At 37.0% G+C, this 25,081-nt stretch overlaps 1 protein-coding gene across 2 annotated transcripts in view; it reads left to right on the top strand.

Moving 5' to 3' along the window:
- SMAP1 (small ArfGAP 1) overlaps positions 1-25,081 on the top strand; it is an 88,534-nt gene that overhangs the window by 17,625 nt on the left and 45,828 nt on the right. Inside the window, exons 2-5 of one of the 2 annotated variants that reach the window (XM_064650196.1) lie at positions 8,296-8,429; positions 9,094-9,179; positions 12,983-13,058; positions 22,469-22,546. In XM_064650196.1, coding sequence (XP_064506266.1) covers positions 8,296-8,429; positions 9,094-9,179; positions 12,983-13,058; positions 22,469-22,546 — 374 coding nt within the window. The remainder of the gene's footprint in view (positions 1-8,295; positions 8,430-9,093; positions 9,180-12,982; positions 13,059-22,468; positions 22,547-25,081) is intronic. The other variant, XM_064650197.1, reaches the window with a different exon arrangement.

Raw genomic sequence — 25,081 nt, 5'->3', positions numbered from 1 at the left:
CCTGTCACACTTCTCTGCATGTGGGAAGTTTTAAGTTCTCATATACTGACCTTGACTATCCAAACACAGGCTTACTAAGGCACCTGTAAGAGACTGCTAAGAACTACCATTTAAGCTATGGCCTTTTGTTGCCTTTGTTTATATAAAACAATATTTTGCTGCATACTTAGACTTTGACATCTGAAAAGCATATAAAGACTGAGCTTGCATGTTTTTCCCAGTCTTGGGTATGGAGGTAAAGCAAGGAAGCCTAGTCTACTGTAGAGGAAAAGAAATGAAGCCTAATGTGAGGAGTAGGTGTGACACAAGAACGTGTTTCAGGCTGTTTGCTCTGTTTAATCAGAAACTAATTCAGTGGATCAAGTGATGGGTAAATAGTCCCATATCAGTAGTCTCAAAAGACTTAAGGTTCAAGGACCTTGAAGAACATTTTATTTCATAGACTAAAGTTCTTGTACTGTGGTTCTTGCATGATTTCCTTTACTTCAAGATCTTTATGCAAAATATTTTATTCTTTTGGGGATTTGTTCTTTAATTCACAAAGTCTGTTTCAGTGGACATGATTAACATTGCAATTAAACCTTTCGTATTGGGGTAGGTGGATGGTGTTCTCAATTGTTTTGTTTTTTTTTTCTCTATCCCCAGAAGTATTAGACTGAAAATGGATGACGGTAGTTGATTTGTTTTGACCATTTCAGTATCACCTTGACTTAATCACTATCTTCAGTGTGTTATGTTTTGAGGAGAGCAACTTGAAGGAGTCACTATAAGTTCTGCCTTGGTTTTTTGCCATTCCCTGAGTAGCCACTGGAGAAGAGACTGTTTTGTGTTAGTTTCTTGTGTTGAATTACATAAAATACAACTGCTGCTTACTTGCTTTTCTTCTTTTCTCTGTATCTGGTATTTAAGGGTCTTCTGTTCACGATCTTTATCTGTATCTCAGCTTGGAGAAATAATAGATATTTCTGGAAAATATTCTTTACTGACTTGGTTGAAATCTTGAGTAGCAGAACACTCGAGTAGTATGAATTGTGTGTGGGAGTAATGCAGAGAGAGAGAGCACTGCATGGGTATGCTTGGATTGATGCAACCAGTGAGGCTTTGTCTTTGGCCAAAAAGTGATAGCTTTTAGAAACTGTCTGTCAACCACTCAGGATGAGTCAGGTGTGTAGATTTTCTTGCAGTTAATTTTCTGTTCCACAAGATGGAGCCAGTTCTTTGGCAAATCAGCTCTGTCAACCAGCAGCAGAATTTGAGGAAACAAAAGAGAATTAAAGTAACTTCACCGTGCTTTATGGTTAAAGAACAGCTTAGGTGCGTTTGAGTGAAAGGGAGAACTATAGTCTCTCAGAAGTCTTTGAAGATGTTGGCCCAAGGTAAGTTTGCTACAGATTGTATTAGAGATGCAAAGCACTTGGCTTCCTTCCTCGTAGAATTTCTAATTGGTAACTGCAAGAATGTAAAGTGAAAACTAACTTAATTTCTACGTACCTCTATCATACAAACCTTATTTAAAGTTAGTCTCAACAAGCTTTTTTCCATTTAAAACTTTCTCTCAAACTTATTAGTTGTCTAGCAAACTGGTTTTATGCACACAGTATGGAGGATTCAGAATTGTTTGCTGAGATGTAAAATAGTTGCCCTTCCCATTGACAGCAAATATAAAATTGAAAAGCTGCATGTTTGCTCTTTGTACCCCAATTCAGACCTCTGTTTGCTCTCTGTAAGTTAAGGTGTTTGGTAAGAGTGGGCAGCACCTGTGTTGAGAAAAAGGAGCATTTCAGTATTAACTGCAGTTACAGTAAGCTGAACAGATTGTAGTGGACTGATGGAGGGAAGGAAACTCTGAATTATTGTAATAAGGGAAGTAACCATCATCATTCTACTTTGTAGTCAAATCTGCAGTGATTTTGTTCCATTGTGGGTGTCTCCCAGTTATGTCTTATCTCTTTTGTTTCTTTTTAGTTTTTTTCTGGTCTCCATTGCCTTTTTTTTTTTTCCTAACATGTTTATTAGGAAAACAGGTTCTCCTACTCCTGCCCAGTCTTGCCTGGTATTGTATAACCTTTCTCACTAATTTCCTACTGCAAGTGGAAGCTCAGTAGAGGCTGGAGTGTGGACTGAGACGTTTAAAACAGTTGAAGGATTTTTATACAGACTAATCAAATGAAGAGCTAAAGCAATGTTTCACACTGTATTGACTGCTTGGATTCATATACAGTTTCACATGTTTTGTAATGCTGATAAAAGTACCTTTTCCTCAGCATTTTAAAGGAACAATATTGTGTAAGCTGTGTTTTGTACCTCATACAGTACTGTGCGTCTGCCAATGCAAAATAAAACTTGAGCAGATGCAGTAAAACTTAAACCTTGGACTTACAAACACTAGTTTGCTTTGTCTTGTGTTTTCTTTGGAAATGCACTATACCAGCTTCAGCATTACCATTCCTGTCATTATTCTTGACCAAAGATCTATGTCAGATGTACCCACAAAAAGTTGGCTGTAGTGTCTAAAATTGCATTAGCAGGGTCTATCAACAATGCTGTGAATTGTTGTGGCTTCTTCAATCAGCTTCTTTCTAATATAGTGGAGTATAACACCTGGTCCTTATGGAGAGAGTTAATGGGAAGAAAGCGATATACAGCGGTATGTGCACAAGCATTAAGCACGTGCAAGATACTAGTCCAGTTTAAATAATATGAAGGGGAAATCTGCAATCAAAAATTATATCCTCAAAGAGGCAAAGTGTGGAGGAAAAGTGGAAAAATTTTTAAAATATGTTGAGAAAAAACTTTCCCTCACCAGAGAATATGTAAAAAATTACGCCTTTTTCACAAAATTTGCACTTTGTTCATTTTAGAATGAAAGAATGGCATGTGAAGTTGGATAAGTTTTTCAGCAATTTAAAAATTGGCTTGAAATCAACTTATGTGAAGGCTTTTATCTAAAATTATGTAAATTATTTTCAAGCTCTTTATTGCTTAAGTTTTAAACAGCTGAAGTCAGTTTTTGAAATGTTCTCAGTTTTACAGCTACCAACTAACTAGCTGTAGATATTTCTACAAGTAGGGAGAATGTTGGTTCTATACAATAACTATACTGGCATGGAAGTCTACTGTAACTGGAAAAAACCTTCTCTTTAGTTTTTTTCTTAAACTCACAAGTTACCTACAAATTCTGAATACTTCAAGATAATAGCAGGTTACGTTGTTTTTGGGTGGCTACATATTTCATTCTTAGAGCCCAAATAGTCTCTAATAAAGGACTCCTTAAGTACTCTAAATATGTCACAGTTAGGGCTGTTTCCTTGAACCTATTTGAATTCTGTTCTGTGTTCAACACTTGATACACAGTTCCTGAATATAAGGTAGTGTAGTAGCAGGTGTGATGGATTGACCTCAGTGAGCAGCTGAACACCAACCCCCACCCCCCCATCTCTCCAGTGGGGAGAAAGTAGAAGGAAGGTGGAAAGTCTTGTGGCTCAAAATCATGGCAGTTTAATAAGGAAGGCACAACCTGTGCATACAAATGAAGAAAAGAGGATTTCATTCAGTAGTTCCCATCAGCAGGTGGATTTCAGCTATGTCATGGAAAGCAGGGTCTCAGCTTGTGTAGTGGTTGTTTGCGAAAGCAGATGCCATAACCACTATTGCCCCCCTTCCTTCTCTGTCTTTCCCCCAGCTTTTATTCTGCAAATAGCATAATGCCATAGGGTTTGGGATGTCTGTTTGGTCAATTGGGGTCTGACTGTGACCCCTCCTGGCCTCTTGCCTACTCCCTGCCTACTAGATGGGAATGGGAAAGAAATCCTTGAATTTATGCAATCACTGTCCAGCTGCAGCATTACTGTTTTCAGCACTGTTTTGGTCTCAAATCCAAAGCACATCTCCATAGGGGCTGCTATGGGGCAAGGTAACTCTATCCTGGCCAGGCTCAGTGCATTAGGAAATGTCACTTGGTATTTTCCATTTAACAGGCAATAGCCAAGACTCCAAATTAATTTTTGTGAAGCCATATGACAGCTCAAATCCATCTTTCTGTTTAGCTCTTACAAAAAACTTGCACTTGTGCTGTGTTTAAATTTCAAATCAAAATTAATCACTCCTTTTTATTAAGGCAACTGAATTGCAGTTGCCAGTAAGACTAACAATGCACAATAAACCTTGTGGGCTTAAAAACCTAACGTAGTTATTTTAAGGGTTACTTAAATTATGAATGATCTTACACATTCAAAATCTTGTCTTGATTTCTCTGGAAGATAGCACACACCTTCACAGCCACCTGTTAAGAACTGAAAAGGAAATTTAAATCCAGTCAGTAGATTGTATATAGAAATATAGAAAAGAAAGTTCAAAGTGAAGAAAAAAAAAATTCAGTTCTCATCTTGGAAGTGGCAATCTGGCTTAGGATTGCTGAAGTTTTTTCCTTTGTTCAGCCAGGCAGTGTTTCAGGGACTTCACAGTACTGTAGTATATAGTCTAATATAAATATTGGTCATTTTCAGTCCTATGGCTTTTTTCCTTAAATTAACTTCAGCAAAGGACAAAAGAGACTGAAAGTATTTTTAACCAGATACCTACATCTTAAATGACTGAAGAAATGACTTGAAGTGTATTTTTATATTGTAGTGGTGCAGCAAGCTGTTGAAGAGCAGCTCAGCTCTTCTAGTAAAAAATGTGTATTCAAATGGCTTTCAAAAGAAAAAAATTACAATTCTATTAAAGCTTATGTCAAACATGACATAAGTATTTCATTTTGTTATTTGCTGATTGAAGTTGCATTGTATAATGTAGTTCTTGATAGGTAAGGTAGCGTTACTACTGACACATAGAGGTGTTTTAAATAGTGTAAAATAGCAGTCATCAAGATTCTTAATGTCCAGTCTTCTTTTCTGAAACCAAATGTACATCTTCTGAGTTGGCTACCAAAATTCATACAGCAGATAAACCAGGTTACCCTTGTAAATTTTTTCTGAAGAAAACCAAATGTATCTTTAAGGACCCAGAAGACAAAGCCTCTGAGTATTTTGATTAGTACAAAATATTTCCTGTATACAGAAAAAAGGATCCTGACTTCATACAGAATTGGCAAAACTGTAAATTTTTTATTGAATCAGTCCAAATTACCTTTTAATGTTTCTCACACAGGAAAGTTTGCAGACTAAGCTTTAGTTAACTGGTTAAGTCAAGCACAGTTGGTTTGATGCCCACACAGAAAACATTTTCTAACTTCTTTTGCCTAGTGCTTAACTGTGCCTGTAATCGATTTGTATTAATTAAAACATTTTTCATTTGAAATGTTTAATATTGCATATTAGTCAGAATTCAATTCAGAGGCTACACATGAATATTTTTGTCTGGCCTCAGGTTTGCCTGTTATTCCACTGTTTAATTTGTTTCTTTATTGCCTTAAATATATTTGATTTCCCCAATTTATTTTATAAATAAGTACAAATTAATGAAATCTGAGCTTCTGCGAAAAAATAAAACTGCTTTTTTCCAGGAGAAAACCAGCTAATTCACAAGCTGTATTATAATATTTCTTTTTGTTAACAAAGTTTTAAGTGTAATATTTTAACTACAAAGTTAATGATCTCTGTCTTAATTCATTAAAGTAGACTTCAGTCATGTCAAGTCCTCCTTCCAGTCTTATCTCATTAATGTTGAACTTGCCTATCTGAGATCTCACAGCTGAGAAAGAACCTGAAGAACAACACGAAACTCATGTGATGTGTAGTTGTACAAACTCATTTGTGGTAAAAAGTTCATAGTGATTGTGTAAACACCTTATAGGGATAAAACCATGGACAGCATATAGAAACTACAGATAAACACCTGCTGTCCCTGTAGTAACCACATCAAAACAGACTTGGCTTTTTAGCAGGCACATCCATGGGTTATTGTTTGGGGAAAAAAATGGAGAAGCTGTTGGGCATACAAGACTTTGTCTTACCATTTTGTTTCTAAATCATCATGGCTACGTTAAGCAATTGCATAAACTGAGGTACTTGATCTGCAATGGAGTGGCTAAGGGTTTTCTTTTATTAAGTTTCTTCTGGTATACTACTTTAGCTGAAATTTGATTAATAGGTTGAGGCAGATGACCTGCAAAACTCTATCTTGAAGCATTAAATCTAAAAGTAGTATAAATTTTAAGTGTAATATAAATCTGCCAACTGTAAGGGGTGGTGTATTATGCATCTGTAGTGTTTTATAGGGGAAAATATAAAGTGCAGATTAATAGGTTGCTAGTTGTTGAACTGTTTAAGACACACGTTACAAACAGTCAGACCATTGTTATCTGACTAGTAGTAGTTTTAATGTAGAACTGCCACTTGTGTCAGTTTTACTGAGTAACTGTTAGATCTCTTGACCCCCAAAATCTAATTTAATGATAGTAGCACTGATTTTGAAAACCGCCAGTCATGTTAATGATTTTGGTCTTAAAGGTCAGGCAGTGGACATCAAATGGTCTAACTTTTTGAGATCTCGAACAAGATAAATTAAAAGCAAAGTGATTACCCAAAATACAGACAGTATTTCTACTAGTAGGAGGAATGCTTCTTGCAACCAATCCAGAGATCTGTGAATGGGTCTTGGGGTTTCAGATATCAATTCTAAAGAATGGAGTCTAGCTGAAAGGATTTTTCCTGCTTCCTTATTTTGGCTGTTGCTGAACAGTGCTTGCACAGTATCAGGGGTTTTCTTGTTTCTGTTCTGCTCCCCAGAGTTGAGTGGGGAGCAGAGAGTTGAGAGTTGCCACCTCAGCTAGTGATGGGTGGGCAAGAAATTTGGAGGAGATGCAGCTGGGACATCTGCTGACTCTAACTGACCACTCCATGCCATGTGAGGATGTGCTCAGCAATAAGTGCTCAAGGAAAGGAAGAGGAAGAAATTATGTTATTGGTTATGGTGGTGTCATCCAAAACAAGTCTTGTGTGTACTGAGGCACATCTTTCTTACAAAGTGGTTGGACAGCTGCCTGCCTGCCCATGGGAAGTAGTGAAGAAATCCTTTCTTTACCCTTTTTTTCCCACCTTTGTTTGTGTGTGATTTTTGCTTCACTTATTAAAACTGTCATCTCAGTCTGCAAGTCTGCTCACCTTCCTTCTCTTTTCTCCCTGCCCTGTTGAAGAGAGAGTGAGTGAGCAGCTCTGTGGGTGTTTGGCTGGGGTCAAACCAATGTATCCCTAAGCTAAAGATTGAGAGAGGAAAGAATAAAATTCTTTTGTAGGTCCCAGGAAAGTGTTCTTACAATATATTGATTTTGAAATGCAGAAGTTGTGTTAGTGGTGTAGATGCATAACTGTCATACAAAAGCAGAAAATAATTGCTTGAAATGTTTTCAAGCTCTTCAATGTGTTTTCTTGCTTTTGGTGGTTAATTATTTAGTCTTTGAGCTCAGAACTAGATGGACTTTAAAGCGGTGCCTTTAACAGTGGTGATGTACAGGACTGGAATAAAATTATATAAATGTGTTTAATTAGAGACTGCATAGTAACTTCAAGTGAAACATTCCAAGTGTCACTGCAATAATTCAGGCCAACATACTTTAACTGTGTCTCAACATGCTGGCACAGCTGAGAAATGATGGAAAGGTTCAGAAATCAACCTGATTCTGTGAGAAAATCCATCAGTTTCTGAATGGCAACTCATACTGTAGTTTAGGAATCAAGGGTACTGAACATACTCATTTTTCCACCATTCTTAGTCATGGATATTTTTATCAGTTGATTTTGCAAATTGGTATAATCATTCCCTAAGACCTTGCATGCTGCTGTTCTAGAGTCAGTGCTGTATGAGGTATTAAAGGATTTGTTGCATTAATATAAGATTGCCCTGCATTTAATTTCAAGTTAAGTACAGATGCATGTCTTAAGAAGCTTTTAATTGGAGAAAAATTAGCAACTTCTATTGATGTCTGCTGATGCTTGCATCTGAGGCATAGCCATAAGGATTATTCAAGATGCAAGCAAAATCCTGTTGTTGCTAGTAAACCAACTTTCTAAAGTTTGTTTATTGGGGTTTTTTCAGCATGGGGAGATGGACACAATATATGACTTTCTAGCTTAGTCTGGCTAACTAATGTTCTGTGACATTATTTAGAAGTAGAAATCTGTGAATAAAATTGTTAACAGCAGAGATTGTTTAAAGTAATACATACCCTAGAGACACTGCTACGAGCCTTTATTCAAACTTGTTAATTCAGATTGTCAGTATGGAATTTTGCCAAAGAAAATCTTCACAGTATATGGAATTTTGAAAATAACTGATTTATTTCCCCATTCCTCTTAGGTCCAAGATGGGCCTCTTGGAACACTGGCGTTTTTATTTGCATCAGATGTGCGGGAATACATCGAAATCTTGGGGTCCATATATCAAGGGTCAAGTCTGTCAACTTGGATCAATGGACACCAGAACAAATACAGGTAAAATATCTTAAATATGTTTCCAATTTGGCAGGGTTACCAGGTGTACTTTTGAAAGGATTTGCATTTATCATGATGCCCAACTTAAATGTTTTGTAAACACAGTAGTTCTTAACGTGTTATATTTCTGCTGTAATGACTTTAGGTTCCAAACACTTCAGAAATTGGTATTCTACCTTTCCACAGGGACTCAGGAAGCTATTTCTTTGTTGTATCTGTAGAAAATGTGTTGTAAGCCTTTTCAGTAGTTGACAGTAAGGTAGCATTCACACGTCTGCATCATTCCTGGTTATGTTGTTTTGGTGTACCAAGCACTGACTTTTCTAGGCATTCTCCAGTCTGAAGCCTTTTTTTGCCATCAGACAAATTTTCTTACTCCTTTCTTCCTGGTCTGAAGAGCCATCTTGAGAGATGAAAGCCTGTCTTTCCCAGGATGGGTTAGTTTACGCTGTAAACAGCATCAGTGTTTTTTGCTTTTGTCCAGCAAGTCTTGGCCGGCAGCCCTCCTGTGCCATGGTAGCATCTCCCAAGGCATATGGCAACAGAGAGATCTCCAAGTTAAAAGCTTGTGGTGTCATTTAAGCACACCAATAGCATTCTGACTGTTTCTGGATTTAAAGTATTGATGGACATCAGCTAACTGTTTTCTACCACTTTTCCTTAGTGCATGCAGGAAATGGGAAATACTAAAGCAAGACTACTCTATGAAGCTAATCTGCCAGAGAACTTCCGAAGACCTCAAACAGATCAGTATCCTTTTTGTTTGGACTTTCACACTGAAATGACTTTTAATGCAATTTAGATGTTATGACTGTTTCAAGGAACTGCTACATTTGACAGCTCATCTTATTTATTTCATTGATATTGTTGTACAAGAAATGAGAGTGGAAGTTGAGAACAGTTCAGAAAAGGTTTAAATTACTTCAGTTATTGCAAATCTACTTTGTAATGAGATTTGGCAAGCCCCATTTATTTTTGTTTTCTGTAGAGGTGACTTCATAAATTCCCTGTATGTAGAAGGTAGAGTGATACTAGAGAGTTCTTGAATAGTCTATCTTTCTTGAGTAAGTGTCAGCTGAAGTTAGAAGCATTTGATCTGGAAATAATGAGCTGAATGGTAAAGTAAATAAGCCATTGGATCTTACTTAAGTGAAGTATGGATTTCTTTCTCTGGGTGACTAGCATGGGAGTACATAAAAAAATACCTAACCTCTCTGATGGCCACCCCTTGTGTTTGGGTGTGGTTGTCACTATGTACCTGGAAGGAAAGGGTTGGAAGAAAAACTGTCTACCGACAATAAATAACTTTTCTCAAAAAAACCCCGTTTTTTTAATTTACTGAATCACTAGGGTAATATATAGTGGCATTAACTTAGATTTGTATTTTTCTTGATTTAGTGAAGTTACTTCATCGGTAGGATTTGCTTCACCTGATCTTCCTGGAACTCTTTAGCTGTAATGAGATCCTAAACACCTAGTGTTGAGTGAGCTGAATCTTTCCCTGACTCTCTTTTCCTGATGTTGATACAGGCTACAGGTGCTGATAAACAGATTTAATTGTAACTGGATCTGAATATTCTCCTATGTCCAAAAGTGATTTTGGTTCTTCTGTTTATTAGATTCTATGCTCGATATGCTATGCTGGAAGATTTTTTTTTTTTGGAAGGGTTAGACTACTCTTTATAAAATGCACTTGAGCAAAACAGATGCATTTTTTCATATTCTAGTAGCTTTTGAATTAAACATACATCCCCATAAGAAAAAGTAACTGGAACCAGATAACACTGTAGTATTCTAGAACTTTATTTCAGCCATAGGACTGAAATACTTTGACTGAAACGTACTCAAAAATGGATCTTGAAGATGTATATTTTATTCTTACTGCAGCTAACTTGAATTCACTGGTGCTATTGCATGAGAAGCAATAATGCTTTACTCTAAGCTTTTCTTGTCAGATCAAGCCCAAAGTCTAATTTTTAAGACTTTCAGAAGTAGGAGCAAAATTCCTTTGTTCACACTGTATACTTAATTACGTACCCTTTTGAACAGTTGTCAGCTTCTGAGTGGTGGACTTAGTCAACTGAATATATTTCATTGCTTGTGTTTTCTTTATTAAAACTGCAGTATCAGGACAGGTGATGCCAACATTTTCTATTTTGTTTCTCAATTTCCCCATAACTTGGCATCTACTTACCTACTTGGCATTCATGACAAGCTGTTGTGTTATGGGTGGTTTTTATCCTTCCTCTTTGCTCTTTGTATCACTACAAAATTAGCTTTGTATATCACCAATGTTCTGGTTATGAATATTCTCATGTTCTGAATGTTGTTTTGGATGAACTATGAAAATGTTTTGCATGTAATGATCAGTTTTGTATATATTCATCTGTATTAGTGTGTAAATTCCTGTAGCACTATAATATATTTTTTTAGGTAGTAAAGTGAACACACAGGAGAAATGTGTATGTGGCATCTGCACAAAATCTTTTGCTAAAGATCCCTGATCACATCTGCTTCTTAATCACAAGACTGACCTTTTTTAAGTATTTTTTTTTTCTTCCATTGTACTTGGCAGGGATGCTGTAGTGTAGAAGCTAACTTTGAGCATCATTGTGATGGTTTTTTGTATGGCAGCTTTAGCTTCCTGTTGGAAAATGTTTTCTTCCAAGAATAGAGTGAATATTTTTTTTGTCTCTTCATTTTACTCAATTCTTAAGTTTTGGCATCTGTTGAGGTTGCTTAAAATTCTTTTGTTAGCCAGAACACAGTAGGTTATTGATCTAAAGAAACTTAGGCATGGTCCAAAAATTCATACATATTAAAGGGGGTAACTTGAATAAGGTGGATATTTTTCAGAAATAAGCCCCATGAAATTTAAATACTTATGATTCAATGTTAATAATTTGTAAATTAAACCTTTCTAATTGTCTGAAATATCAAGTGTGCATTCTGGGCAACTACTAAAAATACAGAAATACTTATGCAAAAGACCTAAAATATCTAAGCCTAAAATATCTAAGCCTGTGCAACCAAAACTTAGAACACTTCACAATCTGAATGTGGTGTCTGAAAATGTTAATTGTGGCAAATAGCTAAGATGTTTTATTTGAAGAAAGATTAGTTTGTTCAAGGGTATTTTATAACAGTCAAGTTTTGAATCTTTTCTCTTCTGTACTAGTTATATTTTAGTACAGTTATCCAGTTGCAGCCCAAAAGCATGGAAAAAAAAATTAAATTCCCTTTCTCTATCTTCTCCTCCCACTGAGTTAATATAATCCAATAATTTGCACTGCAATTTGGAAATAAACTTTTTGAGGCAACCCCATTAAGAATTAGCTACATCTGTAAAGTTGTGGGAGGTGCATATTACATAACTTCCATTCATCTGTGATTTAATAATATACGTTGATTTTTTTTTTTTTTTAAATGACAGTATAAAGGATAATGCAGTATTAGTACTAAGATAGTTGTATATTCAAAGTGCTCAAGATACCCTTTAGAATTTAGATGTATTTGGAAGGAGGTAGAAAAGAATGTTTGGGGTTTTGTAACTTTTATGAAACAGTGTCTTCAGGTGATACTTGCATACTGTTTGGAACTAAATATGATTTTTGACAAAATAATTTGGTGCACAGAGTGAAGGGACCGAGCTCAGTGTTAATCTTAGAACGTAGTATGTGGAGCTAAAGTGTCTTTCCAAATTGCTTTGGAAGTTTAAGAGGCATTGAGTCTGAGCTTCCACAGTTGCAATTACAGTTTTTGAATGGATAATCCCATTGCTGGACAAATTAATTAAAATTTATTCTACAGATACCAAAGAATCAGCTTTACTAAAGTTGAAGTGTTTACACTGCTTTGGATGAGCTGCTTTTATGAAGCTGAGAGAATAATTGAGGAAAAACTAGTTTTCCTTTTTGTATTTGAGCTACTGAGTTGCTAGTTCTGGTTTTCTACATCAATATGCTTGCTGCTATTGCCATCTTTGCTTTAATATCTTTTTATCACTAGTGTTTTAGTTTTGTTTCCCTTCCGCAGGGATGTTTGTTGTAACAGGAGACTCTCAAGGAGGACTTTTGGATATCGGAGAGCTGTTTATTATGAGCTTTTGATACATGGTGTAACTTGTGCAAATCAGAGAACAGATACATACGTTCCACCTTTTTTTTTTCTGAAGAGAAAGTATTTTTTCCCAAGTTAAGATGGTAAACTACAATTATTTACCATATATAAGTACTATTGTTCAAGTATTTTTACTACTACAGCCAGGTAGATTATAAATACCAGGTGAAAATGTCCTAACTGTGGAACACTGAGTTATACTACATATTGGTTTCTTAAAAGATTAAACTGATTAATTCTCTGTAGTAAAAAAGTTCATTTTGGACACTGCAATAGCAATTGTTCTGTGTAGAGTGATTTGTTCTGCTGCTTTAAAACTACAAAATGAGATGCAAGAATCTGATGCAGTTTTTGAATTTGAATAACTGTGAGCTTTTTAGGTTAATGTTACTATTTATCTGAATGCATATTTTCCTTAAACTAGCTACTTCCAGAGCTGTGGAGTTTTTCATCAGGGATAAGTATGAAAAGAAGAAGTATTATGATAAAAATGCAGTCAATGCCTTCAATGTAAGTAAACAGTTTCACTGAGAATTCTGTCACTTTTTTTTTGAAAGCTACATAAGAGAAATGTAGGAAACATTATGTATGTTGTCTTTTGGAGTCAAAACTTTTTGAGACAGAGCTAACTGCTTTCCTCTGTATCTCTTGAAGGTTATTCCTAGGTTCTGTAAGTTTGACAAACATTGTCTATTACATTCATAACAGCAGAGTTTTATGATCCAATAAGTAGCTTGCTTACGACTCCTTATATTCTGTTTTCCTCTTTCAGTGATGAGTAGTTCTTTAGCAGTATACCTTGAGTCCTTTCTAAATATATTTTTCCATGTTATGGGGATAAAATAGTATGACTTCCTGGTGACATTGTTTTGCCTCATTCTCTGTAATACCCTTATGAGAAATCCTAGTGTATTTCGAGCCCCTCTTCTGCTGACTTCCAGACTGTTGCTTGCAGTGAGGTGCACTGTAGTAGCACACAGGCAATATGGTGAACCAGCTGTTTAATCAGGTAGTTGTGTGTTCACTGCAGTAAGTTGGTGAGGGCTTTTCTGGCAAAGCAGTTTTGACAATGTCCACCTTGGCTGAAGTTCGCAGGCTTGTTAGTTTTTGATTGTTTGTTTTTTGATACATCTATTTCTGTGACATACAATCTAGTTAATACATTTTTATTTATATATTTGTATTTATGCTGAAATATTATGCATGAACATAATACAGCTATACCCAGATAATGTAAGTATGGCCTAACATGTAGCTTACTTCTCCATCTTACTAGGCGGTGAACTTGGACAGTGAAGCAAGTATAGGTGTGGGTGAAAAGAGTGAGAGTATATGCTGCCTTTCTCATCTGAGAAAGTGGATCATTGAATGATTGTTTCATTTTAGAAGGGAAAAAAAAAGCAAACCTGGGAACTGCAGAAGTGTATTTCATTAAGCATTGTTGAAATGGGGGAAAATTGCTTCACTTAAAAGGTAAAATACGATTGGGGTTTGAATTACACTGTCAGCTACCCTTCTTTACTTTTATTCCAAAGTGGAAAATAGGAAGAATAGTTTAAAATTGTACTTCTTTACAAAGTTCAAAAGACTCCAAAGATATTTCTAAACAGAGAATTTTAGTGTCTAATTTAGTAGTTCACTGCTGCCTTAATATGTTCGAATGAGTAATCAGATTTTGCTTTATCGTGTTGCAGTCTAATATGAATCTCTGTCATAGCAGCAAGGATAGAATCCAGACAAGCTGAAGAGATGGATGTTTCTGCTGAGTACTTGCTTCCTACTTGGGTTTTTCTTTCACTGACTAATGTAAATGGCATAATCTCTTTTGGATAGGAACAAAATCCGATTATGAAATATTTTAGCAATAGATGACTCACGCATATTCACAGTCACCTGCATTTCTTCAAGGCCACCGAACATCAGGTGTTGGAATGGGCTGCCCAGGGAGGTGGTGGATTCTCCATCCCTGGAGGTTTTTAAGATAAGACTGGATGTGGCACTTAGTGCCATGGTTTAGTAACCATGGCGGTAGTGGATCAAGGGTTGGACTTGATGATCTCGGATGTCCCTTCCAACCCAACTGATTCTGTGATTCTATAATTCTACAATCAGGTTTGACCTGGGCAGTCTGAAATCACAGTTATGCTGAGATCCTAAAAGTACAGTAGCACGTACAGTCGTCGTCTGGTGCTTATATTGGGTTACATTTGTTGGTCCTGACCCAGCTCACAGGCTTGTGTAGTGCTGTGACTGGTATTGTATTCAGTGATCATCTTTCCCTGACAAGGAAGAGGAAGAAAAGGGTGAAGCTGAGCCTGCATTCTGCCTGTCTCCTACTGACCTTTTCTCCTCTGGATACTGTTGTCAGGGAAGATGACGCTTCCAGCACATAGAGAGGTCTGTGAGAAGTTTGAGAAAAATGGAGTGAGGAAGGGAGTTCTATGGAGTACATGCCCCTTTGCAGGGTGTTGTGACAGTTTCTAAAACTTTATTTTGCAGTCCTGATAACATCTGAGACACCTTCTCTCTTCCTGCTCTGCCAGAAGGTGGCTAAAAGTCCCTGGGAACTGAGGGGCAACTGTGGAGAAAAGGGGATTTTCCTACTTGTAGCCTTCAGCCCCCCCAACCCCCCCCCCCCCCCGAAGTGTTTTGGTAGCATCAAAGCACTCGCTAATACAATACTTTCAGGAGTAACAGTAAGTGAAAACAGTTCTTGTGAACCGTTCTAATGGGGTGTCAGTGCTACACTAGGGCAAGCTCTTCTGGAAGATTTCTTGACTTACTTTTGCAGAGAGCAAATTGTGCCTATTTTAATCAAAATTAGCATTGTTGGGGTGACATGTGACCTTTTTAGGACCCTTTTCATTATCACCTTTGAAACAGAAATACTTTCTGCTTGGATTAGGACCAATTTAAGTTGGAGATGCATATGTATGTTGTAATTTGGTAAAATGAATCCCTTCTGGGTATAAGTAGATAATACAGAAGTGCAGAAACAGGCTGCTATGCCCTAAGGATCACTTTCCTTAACGTGGTAATTTCACTGAAGTGGTATTTAAAAATTTAAGGGGCTTTCCCAGATCTCATCCACTGTTACAAGTTGATGGTGGTGAAAGCTTCCTGTAGCATAAAAGTTGTTTTGAACAGATAATCTTAAAGCATGCAGTACAATATTTCTCTTAGGTTAAGTTTATCGAGTTCATAAGCTTTTCAGGTTTGTCTAACAGTACATCTCTGTTAATGTATTCCGTCTGTTGGAGCCCAGGAGTATATGTGAAAGTTCAGTTTTTGGTTGTCAGAATTCATGTATCTTTTGTTACAAATTTTTTATTTCTAATTCTTAATTATATGAGATGTTCTGTTTTCTGACAAGACTGTTGTATTACTAAATTTGGTTTTTAGAATTGCACACTACAATAACAAAATTAGCTAGAGCAGAAACCAGTAGTGCCATCAAACATGCAGATAAAAAATATGCAAATATGAAAAATTAAATTATTTTTCTTGTGGTTCACTGAAAAGCAATGCAGAATAAAGCTATGGGGGAAAAAACCACCTGTGGTTTTACTGACTAGTTACATTTTAAATTGAATAATGCAATTAAATCAAAATCAAATATAGATTAGAATAATGCTGACTAAAAGTAGCTTGACTTTAAAAAATATTTAAAATCTATTAAAATGTATAGATCTCAGAGTTCTCTGGTCCATCATTTTTGGAAAAATGTGAAATGAAAGTTCTGTAATGCTGCCCAAGTGCAGATGCAAGTATCATCACAAACAATCTCTACAGCTTTTAATACAAATAAGTATATAGGGGAATGCATATGGAAATTGCCTTATTCAGCGTGGATGGTGAACCAACTAAGTAGATTCCAGATACTTTCAGTCTCAAAAATTATGAACTGGTACAATCTATTCTACTACATGAAGTGGGAATATATTATCACGTCCTGACAATGTTTTAGAATACTAAAGAAAGTTTCTGTATTTAAGAAAGCGTGTGAATTTTGTATGAAGCAGATGTTTTCTATGGCTTAAGTTCACTGCAGGAACATTTTTCACATTTTCCTAAGACATTGTGTATAATTTAACAAGTATGAACTTAGGCAACTGGCTAAAATGTGATGTTCATTAAGAGATTGTGATGGCACACCTTCCAGAAAGTTATCTTAAAGGAGATTAAATCTGTAACACATTTACTGCACTAAGTATGTTATGTAGGCACCTTTAGATGGATAAACTGGGATATGACAGGGTATGTGAACAGTAAGTTTATAGTAGCTATCATTCCGAAGCATTCCGTCATTGTCGCGGAGAGAGGTTACCAGTTACCCCTCCCAGTATTGCAGCAACCCTAGTGGGTTTTTCAGTGGTCTGTGAAAAATCTATGAATTAAGTGATATGAAGTATTTTTAAAATATGTTAATCAAGATAGGCATCAGTAGGAAGCACTGAAGTACTATACAAGAATTATGACTTGAAGCAGGGATAGTGAAAGGGGGATAAATTATTTTCAAGATCATTCTGTTCGAACGGGTTGAATTATGGAATTGCTGAATAGCATGGGCTGGAATGGACCTGAAATGGACAACCTGTTCCAGTATTCAACCATCTCCACACTAAAAAAATGAGTCAATTTATTCTTATGTTTCAGTGGAGTTTCCTGTATTTCAGTTTATGTTCAGTGCCTCTTGGTCCTGTTCCTGGATACCACAGGCAGCAGTCTGTCTGCCTTAGTCTTTGCTCCTTACCCTCTCCCTGCCCTTCCAGCTTTCTCTCCTCCAGGCTAAACAACCTGAACTCACTATGCCTTTCCTTGTCTGAAAGGTGCTCTGGTCCTTTAAACATCTTATTGTGCCTTTGCTGGACTTGCTTCAGTGTGCCCATGTCTCTCTTGTACTTGTGAGTCCGTGATGCTGGCTCATGCCCAACTTATCCACCTGGACCACAAGGTCCTCTTCTGAAATCTGCTTTCCAGCCACTTGATACTGAACCTGTACTGGTGCATGCAGTTATTATACTGAAAACATTGGTTAGGCTGGACAGGGGAAGTGGAAGGAGCTTCAATAAGAGATTAAAGCATCTGTTTTGTTTGTCCAGTGCCAGCCTTTAATGAAGCCATGGTAACTCTCTCTAATATCTAAAGGAAAAACTAAATAATCTAAAAAAAAAGTGGGCAACAGTAGGTGCAGATGTTCTTGTTTAGAGTTGGAAAAAGTATTTTGTGCTCAAATCTATTAAATATATCTATATTTGCCAGAACGGTACATAGTTACATCTCTGTTTGATGTAAATTTTGTGAATGTCTGTAGCTCTGCACATATTCAGCTTATGCCTAAGCTTCACCCTATTCCTGTGACAAGGTACGATCACTCTGAAGGGATTGAGGAGTGGCGAGTGTGTTCATAGTATTGATGGAAGAGCAGTACTGGCTTCTTTGAAAGGCCAGCTATGGCTCTGTTTTGTAAAACATGGGACTTTGAACTTTTTTATGGGGTGTCAAGCATTAAAGCACTGAATGAGGGAGTGTTGTGGTTTTACTTCAGCTGGCAACCAAGCCCCAGGCAGCCACTTGCTCACTCCCCCATCAGTGGGATTGGGAAGAGAATTGGAAGGGTAAAAGCTGGAAAACTCATGGGTTGAGATAAAGACTCAGGTTGTAGAGAAGGTTGTAGGGAAAGCAAAACTGTGCACACAAGCAAAGCAAAACAAGGAATTAATTCACTGCTTCCCATGGGCAGACAGGTGTTCTGCCATCTCCAGGAGAGCAGGGCCCTATCACACGTAACAGTGACTTGGGAAGACAAACACCATCACTCTGAATGTGTCCCCCTCGAACCCCACTCTATATACTGGGCACGATGTGATATGGTATGGCATATCCTCTTGGTCAGTTTGGGTCACTGGCTGTGTCTCCGCCCAACCTCCCATGTACCCCCAGCTTCCTTGCCAGTGTGGCAGTATGAAAAGCAGAAAAGGCCTTGGTTCCTTGTAAGCACTGCTCAGCAATAACAAAAACATCTCTTTATTATCAACCCTGTGTTCAGCACAAATCCAAAACATAGCCCCATACAAGCCACTGTGAAGAAAATTAATTCTACCCCAAGCAAAACCAGCACAGGGAGACATTTTAGTGATTTTAAAAAAAGCCTTACCCGTTAACCTAAAGAACTTTAGAACCTTGCCAGAAACCTAAAGTTTGTAGGTAAGTGTTATTGATAGTACATTACTATTCTTATACTCCTTTCAGTATTTCAAGGATAAGCCTCTTTAAAAATGTCAAGCAATTGATTGTGTGTTTATGTGCATCTAATAGCAGTCTATAATTGCTACTGCTTTAAGATAAATTGCTGATTTTACTGTTGTCAACATTCATTGGAGATGTATAGTAATAAAGTCAGAAGTCTGCTGAAAGAAGAAAAACATATGTTGAAGCTGAACTTAAAGCCTGCCAAATGAAAGCAGAGTAGTCCTCTTTGTTTAGGTTATTTCCCTGCATATTGTGTGTGTATAAACTGGCCACTCGAGGGCACCTTTGTATTTGTTTCAGCTGCAAACTTTCTGGATGGTTTGATAATGCATTCATTAAAGACAGTATTGAGCTTTATTATGCAAAGTGGCTATTTTTGCTGTATTGTCTTTCTAAAAAGGAGTCCCAAGATGCACACAATGGAAAGAGATTCAAGAATTGCTAAAAATTAAATGACTGCAAGTCTTCTGGTCTGAAGTGCAGTAGAAATTTTGTGAACATACAAGAAATATGGAAACTTAAGAAACAGCTCCTTGCTTTCATTCTCCATTTTAGGCAATCCTGAATTAACTTCTTAATCAAAAACCCAACTACTCTTAAGTTAAAAATCAAAATTATATATTTGAATGCTAGTTGTCATTCTGCAGTACGTTCATAATGCACACAAGCACATCACCATTATTCTTTTTCTAGTAGTATGTGTGATTGGTTGCAGGGGTCACCATTGGTTTTGTCTGGTACTTTAAAGTGTCAATAATCAAGAATGTCTTAGTTGACAACTTTCCAGAGCATAGTGCAAACATGTTATCAGAGTAGATCAGCGTGTGCTTTTATACTTGAATTTGAAGTATGCCTGGAAATTGTCTTGGATTTTGATGTAGATATTTAGATGGCTGTCAGCCAGCACCCCCAGATCCTTTTTCCCCAGGCACATTTCTAGCTGCTCTTTCCCAAAAGACCCAAGTTCAGGACCTGGCACTTCACCTTGTCGAATCTTACTCAATTGGCCTTGGCCTATGGATCCAGCCTGTCAGATCTCTCTTCAGAGCATTCTTCCCCTCCAGCAGATTATCACTCCCACCCAACTTGGTGTCATCTGCAGACTGACTGGGGGTGCACTCCATCTTCTCATCCAGATCATGGATAAAGATATTAAACAGGACTGGCTCCAATACTGAGCCCTGGGGAACCCCACTAGTGACCAGCCACCAGCTGGATGTCGCAGCATTCTGCCCGGCCATGCAGCCAGTTTTTATCCAGCGAACAGTGCACCTGTCCAAGTCGTGAGCAGCTGGTTTCTCCAAGAGAATGCTCCGGGAAATGGTGTAAAAGTTTTTACAAAATTCTAGGTAGACAATGTTCACATGTTTAGCTTTGTCCAGCCGCTCAGTTTGATTGGATTTTTTCATTCAGCTTTCCTTATCTAGCGCAGCATGGTAGATAACAAATTTAACACGATGCAGTGGTGATAAAGCTGTTCAGCAGCCCAACCTCGTGCTGTTGCTTTCATTATATAAACTTAATCAGTTCTTTATACATTGTAATGTGTCTTCTCTTAAAGATTAGCTGCAGTTGTACGCCTTTTGTATTCTTGCTTAGTTGAATATTTGCATATGTGAAGTGTGCTTTCAAGTTCTTTTTTGCCTGAAGTGGTTGTAGTGCTGCTGGTTGTCTTTAAACATTACGCTTGGGCATTTCTCAACTTGTGCATCCTGTTATATATCCCATGCTAGATAGCGACTGCATTTCACTCTGCTTCTGCTTATAGCTTGCATGACACCTTTCCATTGGTTCTATGATTCTCTACTTGATTATCAAAACTATAATAATTGCTTTCAGCCCTTCATAGGATTACCTTCTCCTAGGTTAGATAACCCCTTAATTTATGAAGATGGTATGCAGATTGAGAAGAACTATTATGGGAGGATGGAAATTGATGCAAACATCTATAATGCTCATTTTTCCCCTAACCCCCAAATGAAATTCTGCTTACCTGGTTCTGTGTAATGAGTAGCTGTTACCTGCTGTTCACCTGTGAGAGCTATCAAGCTTAAATTCTAAAATCTGAAGCATACAACAGAGTGAAAGACACTGCGAACCCAAACCAAGAATCACACTTTAGCAACTTGAAAGTATACCTAAGATGTTTCATTATCAGAATTTCACATATTTGCATTTCATTGAGATCTTAGTAAGGAGCATGATGTTAGAGTCCATATTTCAGTGTCTTATATAGTTACCTTATCATTTTTCTGACATTATTTTTTTACAATGTGGTGCAGTCTGAATAAACAAGATCCCAATGTTCCTATAGCAACAGAATGCTACCATTTGAGAAACTGCTTCATTGCAGCAAATATATCCATAACTCTGCTAATAACCTGAGGATTTTAAAACAGTAAATTTAGAAATGAGGATTCTGTTTCATATTTCTGCAGGTAAAATTTGGTTTTAAAATTAAACCCTTTAAATATCTTACCTGAAGCTCTACACCACCTTCCAGCATAGGTGGAGTTTCTGAGTTTGTAAAAATAATAAGTATATATATTCTATGAATATTCCAGCTGTATAAGCCAAGGTACTGGTAGGATTTTCTGTAAGAATTAAAGGGTGTTTAGGCATGAAGGTAGAGAGGGGGTTTTTTATCAGCTTTCAGTTTCTGTTTAGAGCAAGCTAGTTTTTTTAGGCTGAGTAAAAACATGTCATCTAAATTGGTTATTTTGGCCCAACATAATGACCCGATCTGTAACAGCTTTATTTATTTCTAAATTTTCCTTCTGTATAGTGGAGGTGATACAAGACAATCTAGAAGTGTCAGCTTTATAGCTCTGAAGATCTTCTACATGTTTGGAAAATTTATTTCAGTTGCATTTTTATAATAAGGCAATAGAAAGATAATGTTTCCATTAAAGTGATCAACTATGCATAGAGAAATAGGATAGGAAGATGTATGAAAATACATTTAGAGAAATCCTATTTTCTTGAGCATATATAACTTACACTATTTGGATAATTCTGGAAGTCTAGTGGTATTAATACCAATTTTACATACCAATTCCTAGAAAAGAAGTATGACTTGTCTGGGAGGTCTGTCAACCCACTGTTAAGATGCAGCTTTATATTAACCCTAAGCTCTTTAAGTACTTGGAGTGCTCTTAGAGAAGAATTAATTAGAACTTTAATTAACGTATAACTTCCAGAGTTATTTTGCATTCCTCTTAATAAAAGTATTCTGTTACATTGAACAAGAACAAAGGCACTCTCTTCTCTCCCCCTCCTCTGGGACAGTGTGCCTTCATGCTTCAGGACATTAATATTTCAGTAGTTACACTGGATAAAAATTGAACAATGGCTGAAACCTAATTATTTTTCTTAGGCCTGTGATATGATCTTATCCAGATTCATTTGCTTATATTCTATTCTAGTGAGTTTCATTATATAAGTCACACTTTCCTGCCTGAAAGATTTAAAGGAAATCTTGTACTCAGAAAAAAAAGGATCAAATATTTTGTCTCCTCTTTATGTTTCTTCTGTGTTGTGTAACCACCACCACCAAAATTATTGAAAGAAAAGGAATGAAAATCATGTCTCTTAGCCACCTCTGCTCCCTCACTTCCCAGCTGTTCTTGCTTATTTTCTTTCTCATTTCTTTCCTCTGTTTTGTACAGATATCATCATCTGATGCTGCTCAGCCTTTGGCATCCTCTCCTTCTCTGCAAGCTGCTGCTGAGAAGAGCAAAGCAGAGGTATATTGGTTTGGGTGTAACTCTTATCAGGTTACTGCTTTGCGCAAATGTTTACATTTCTATAGGATAATTTCACTGAGATAACTTGAGAATTTGAATTGCTGGTAATACTTTACACATTTAAAATATTTCTCTCCTTTTTTCTTGGACTTGCTAAATGAAAAGAGCCAATACAGCCGGACAAAGCATATGTGTGATTGTTACCTCTTGATGTTTCTGGGTCAAAATTTTTGTTCTGCTCTGGTTTAGTGTCACAAAACTGTGGAAAAACCATTTCATTCCCAGCTAATGGGTATGAGTGACATTGTCCTGTCTCCTCAGGCATAATTCTTGATATCTTTTTTTTGTATTACTTGCTTGTTTCAGAATCTAAATTATCAGTATTGTTCCAGCGATTTAATTTGTTCTCCTTGGAGATAAATGTAGAATTAATTTGACTCATACTTCTAGCTGGGATATGTATATATGCTGATGTTACATTAACTGTTTAGAAGGACCTTTGAAAAACTTAACACACAATTAGTAGATGAGGCATCATTTGTGTCAGCTTTCAGTAACTGTCACAATTTGCAACAATAATGAAATATATTTTTTAGACTGGGAATGCTCTTTCAGATGCTTCACTCTAAATTGAGATTCTATACAGAATATTAAATAAGTTATGATCTGATCCTGTCACATTTTTTCCTTCTAAATACAGAATATATGGACCGACATTATAAATTATTTTAGTTCAGCTATATTTAAACATTAATTAAAGTTTAAATGACAGGGTCATGGACTAGACCACAAGCCTCATTGAATTTGACATGTTTTTTATGTTGTAGCAGGAGTAGCAGCAGCCACTTGGAATGAAACTTACCTTCACTTTCTTACCCGCCTCTATTTATGCGTTCTCGTTTGAAAGTTCCTCTGTGTAACAGTATGCCATGTTGATAGAAATGAAACTTGGGAAAAAAATGAATAATTTTTGCTTAGAATTTAAGAGCAATATGAAGCCAATTTCATTTTATTATATTCACAGTGCTTTTTGACTGCTTTTGCAAGTAATGAAACACTTGAGTTGAAGTTCTGGCATCAATACAGCATCTGAGAAATGTTTTTATTTTGTCTGAATTCATTTTTATCTAATGGAGCTGAGGCAGAAAGCTTGCATATTGAAATTGAGAAGCGTGAGGATGAAGGACTTTTGCGTTTTCAAGTACATGGTGAAAATTAAATGAATAAAAATAAACTCACTGGGAATCAAGAGAGTTCCTGTGGGCTCTGTGAGGTGTGGAGGCAGAAACACTGTAGAACAGTTTAAGTCTCCATGTATTCACTGTGAAGCTTTCAGGGTTTTGTTAAGGGCAAGGAGAGGCATGTATTTGTATTTGGTCACCTTTATGGAGTGTTTGCCATATGAAACTTTCTTCAAACCCTCCTCGATCTTCAAGTCCTGAAGATCAAAAGTTTCCAGATACTTTTTCCTCCAGAAGCAAGGTTTTTTAACAAAACATATTTTAGAAAAACATTGGAGTCAAACTGGACATCCTGAAGATGATTGTATGCAAAAACTTAAACTCTGCTTTCACTAAAACATATTCAAGCAAAGTTAAGGTAGTCTATTTGAAAAGTAAGGGTATTGTCATGGCACTTCCAATGCCCTTTCCCGGGAGGAAAGGAAACAAATCACAGAATGGTTTGGGTTGGAAGGGACCTTAAAGGCCATCTAGTTCCAACCCCTCTGCCTTGGGCAGGGACACTTTCCACTAGATCAGATTGCTCATAACCCATCCAACCTGGTCTTGAACATTTCCAGGGATGGGGCATCCACAGTTTCTCTGGGCAGCTTGTTCCAGTGCCTCACCACCCTCACAGGAAAGAATTTCTTTCTAATATCTAAACTAAACCTACTGTAATTCAGTTTAAAGCTATTCCCCTTTGTCCTATCCCCGTAGAGAGTCCCTACCCATCTTTCCTGTAGCCACCCTTTATGTACCAGAAGACTATAAGGTGTTCCTGGAGTCTTCTTTCTTCTTCAGGCTGGACAACCCCAACTCTCTCAGCTCATCTTTATAGGAGAGGTGTTCCAGCCCACAGTCATCTTAGTGACACTTCTCTTGACTACTTGCTTCAGCAGATCCATGTTTTTCTGATTTTTGGGGGCCCCAGAGCTGGATACCAGAGGAAGGGTCTTAAGACAGCAGAGTACAAGGGGTAGAATCACCTTCCTTGACCTGCTGGTCACACATCTTTCGATGCAGTTGTCTAAAATATAGAAAGGTTCCTACAGGAGAAGAGATTAGGTTTATTTAAATTATTCTACTTGTGAAGGTTGGAGTGGGAAGTGAGGACAGACAATGAAAGACTTTTGGAAAAGTTACTGCTCTGACGGTGTATGTGCATGTATATTAGAATGCAGGTTGGTACTAGGGTCAGTGAAACAGTAATGGAAGAAAGGCTAAGCTTCATTGAAAGACATAGCTGTGCATTTGTAATCTTAGTTCAAAAAGCCTACAAGTCGCAGGCTATTATGTGACCTCAAAATAAAGC

This window comes from Pseudopipra pipra, chromosome 3, assembly GCF_036250125.1.
Source record: "Pseudopipra pipra isolate bDixPip1 chromosome 3, bDixPip1.hap1, whole genome shotgun sequence".
Lineage (NCBI taxonomy): Eukaryota > Metazoa > Chordata > Aves > Passeriformes > Pipridae > Pseudopipra > Pseudopipra pipra.
The sequence above is the reverse complement of the archived record's forward strand: the minus strand, read 5'-3'. Positions and strand labels throughout refer to the sequence as shown.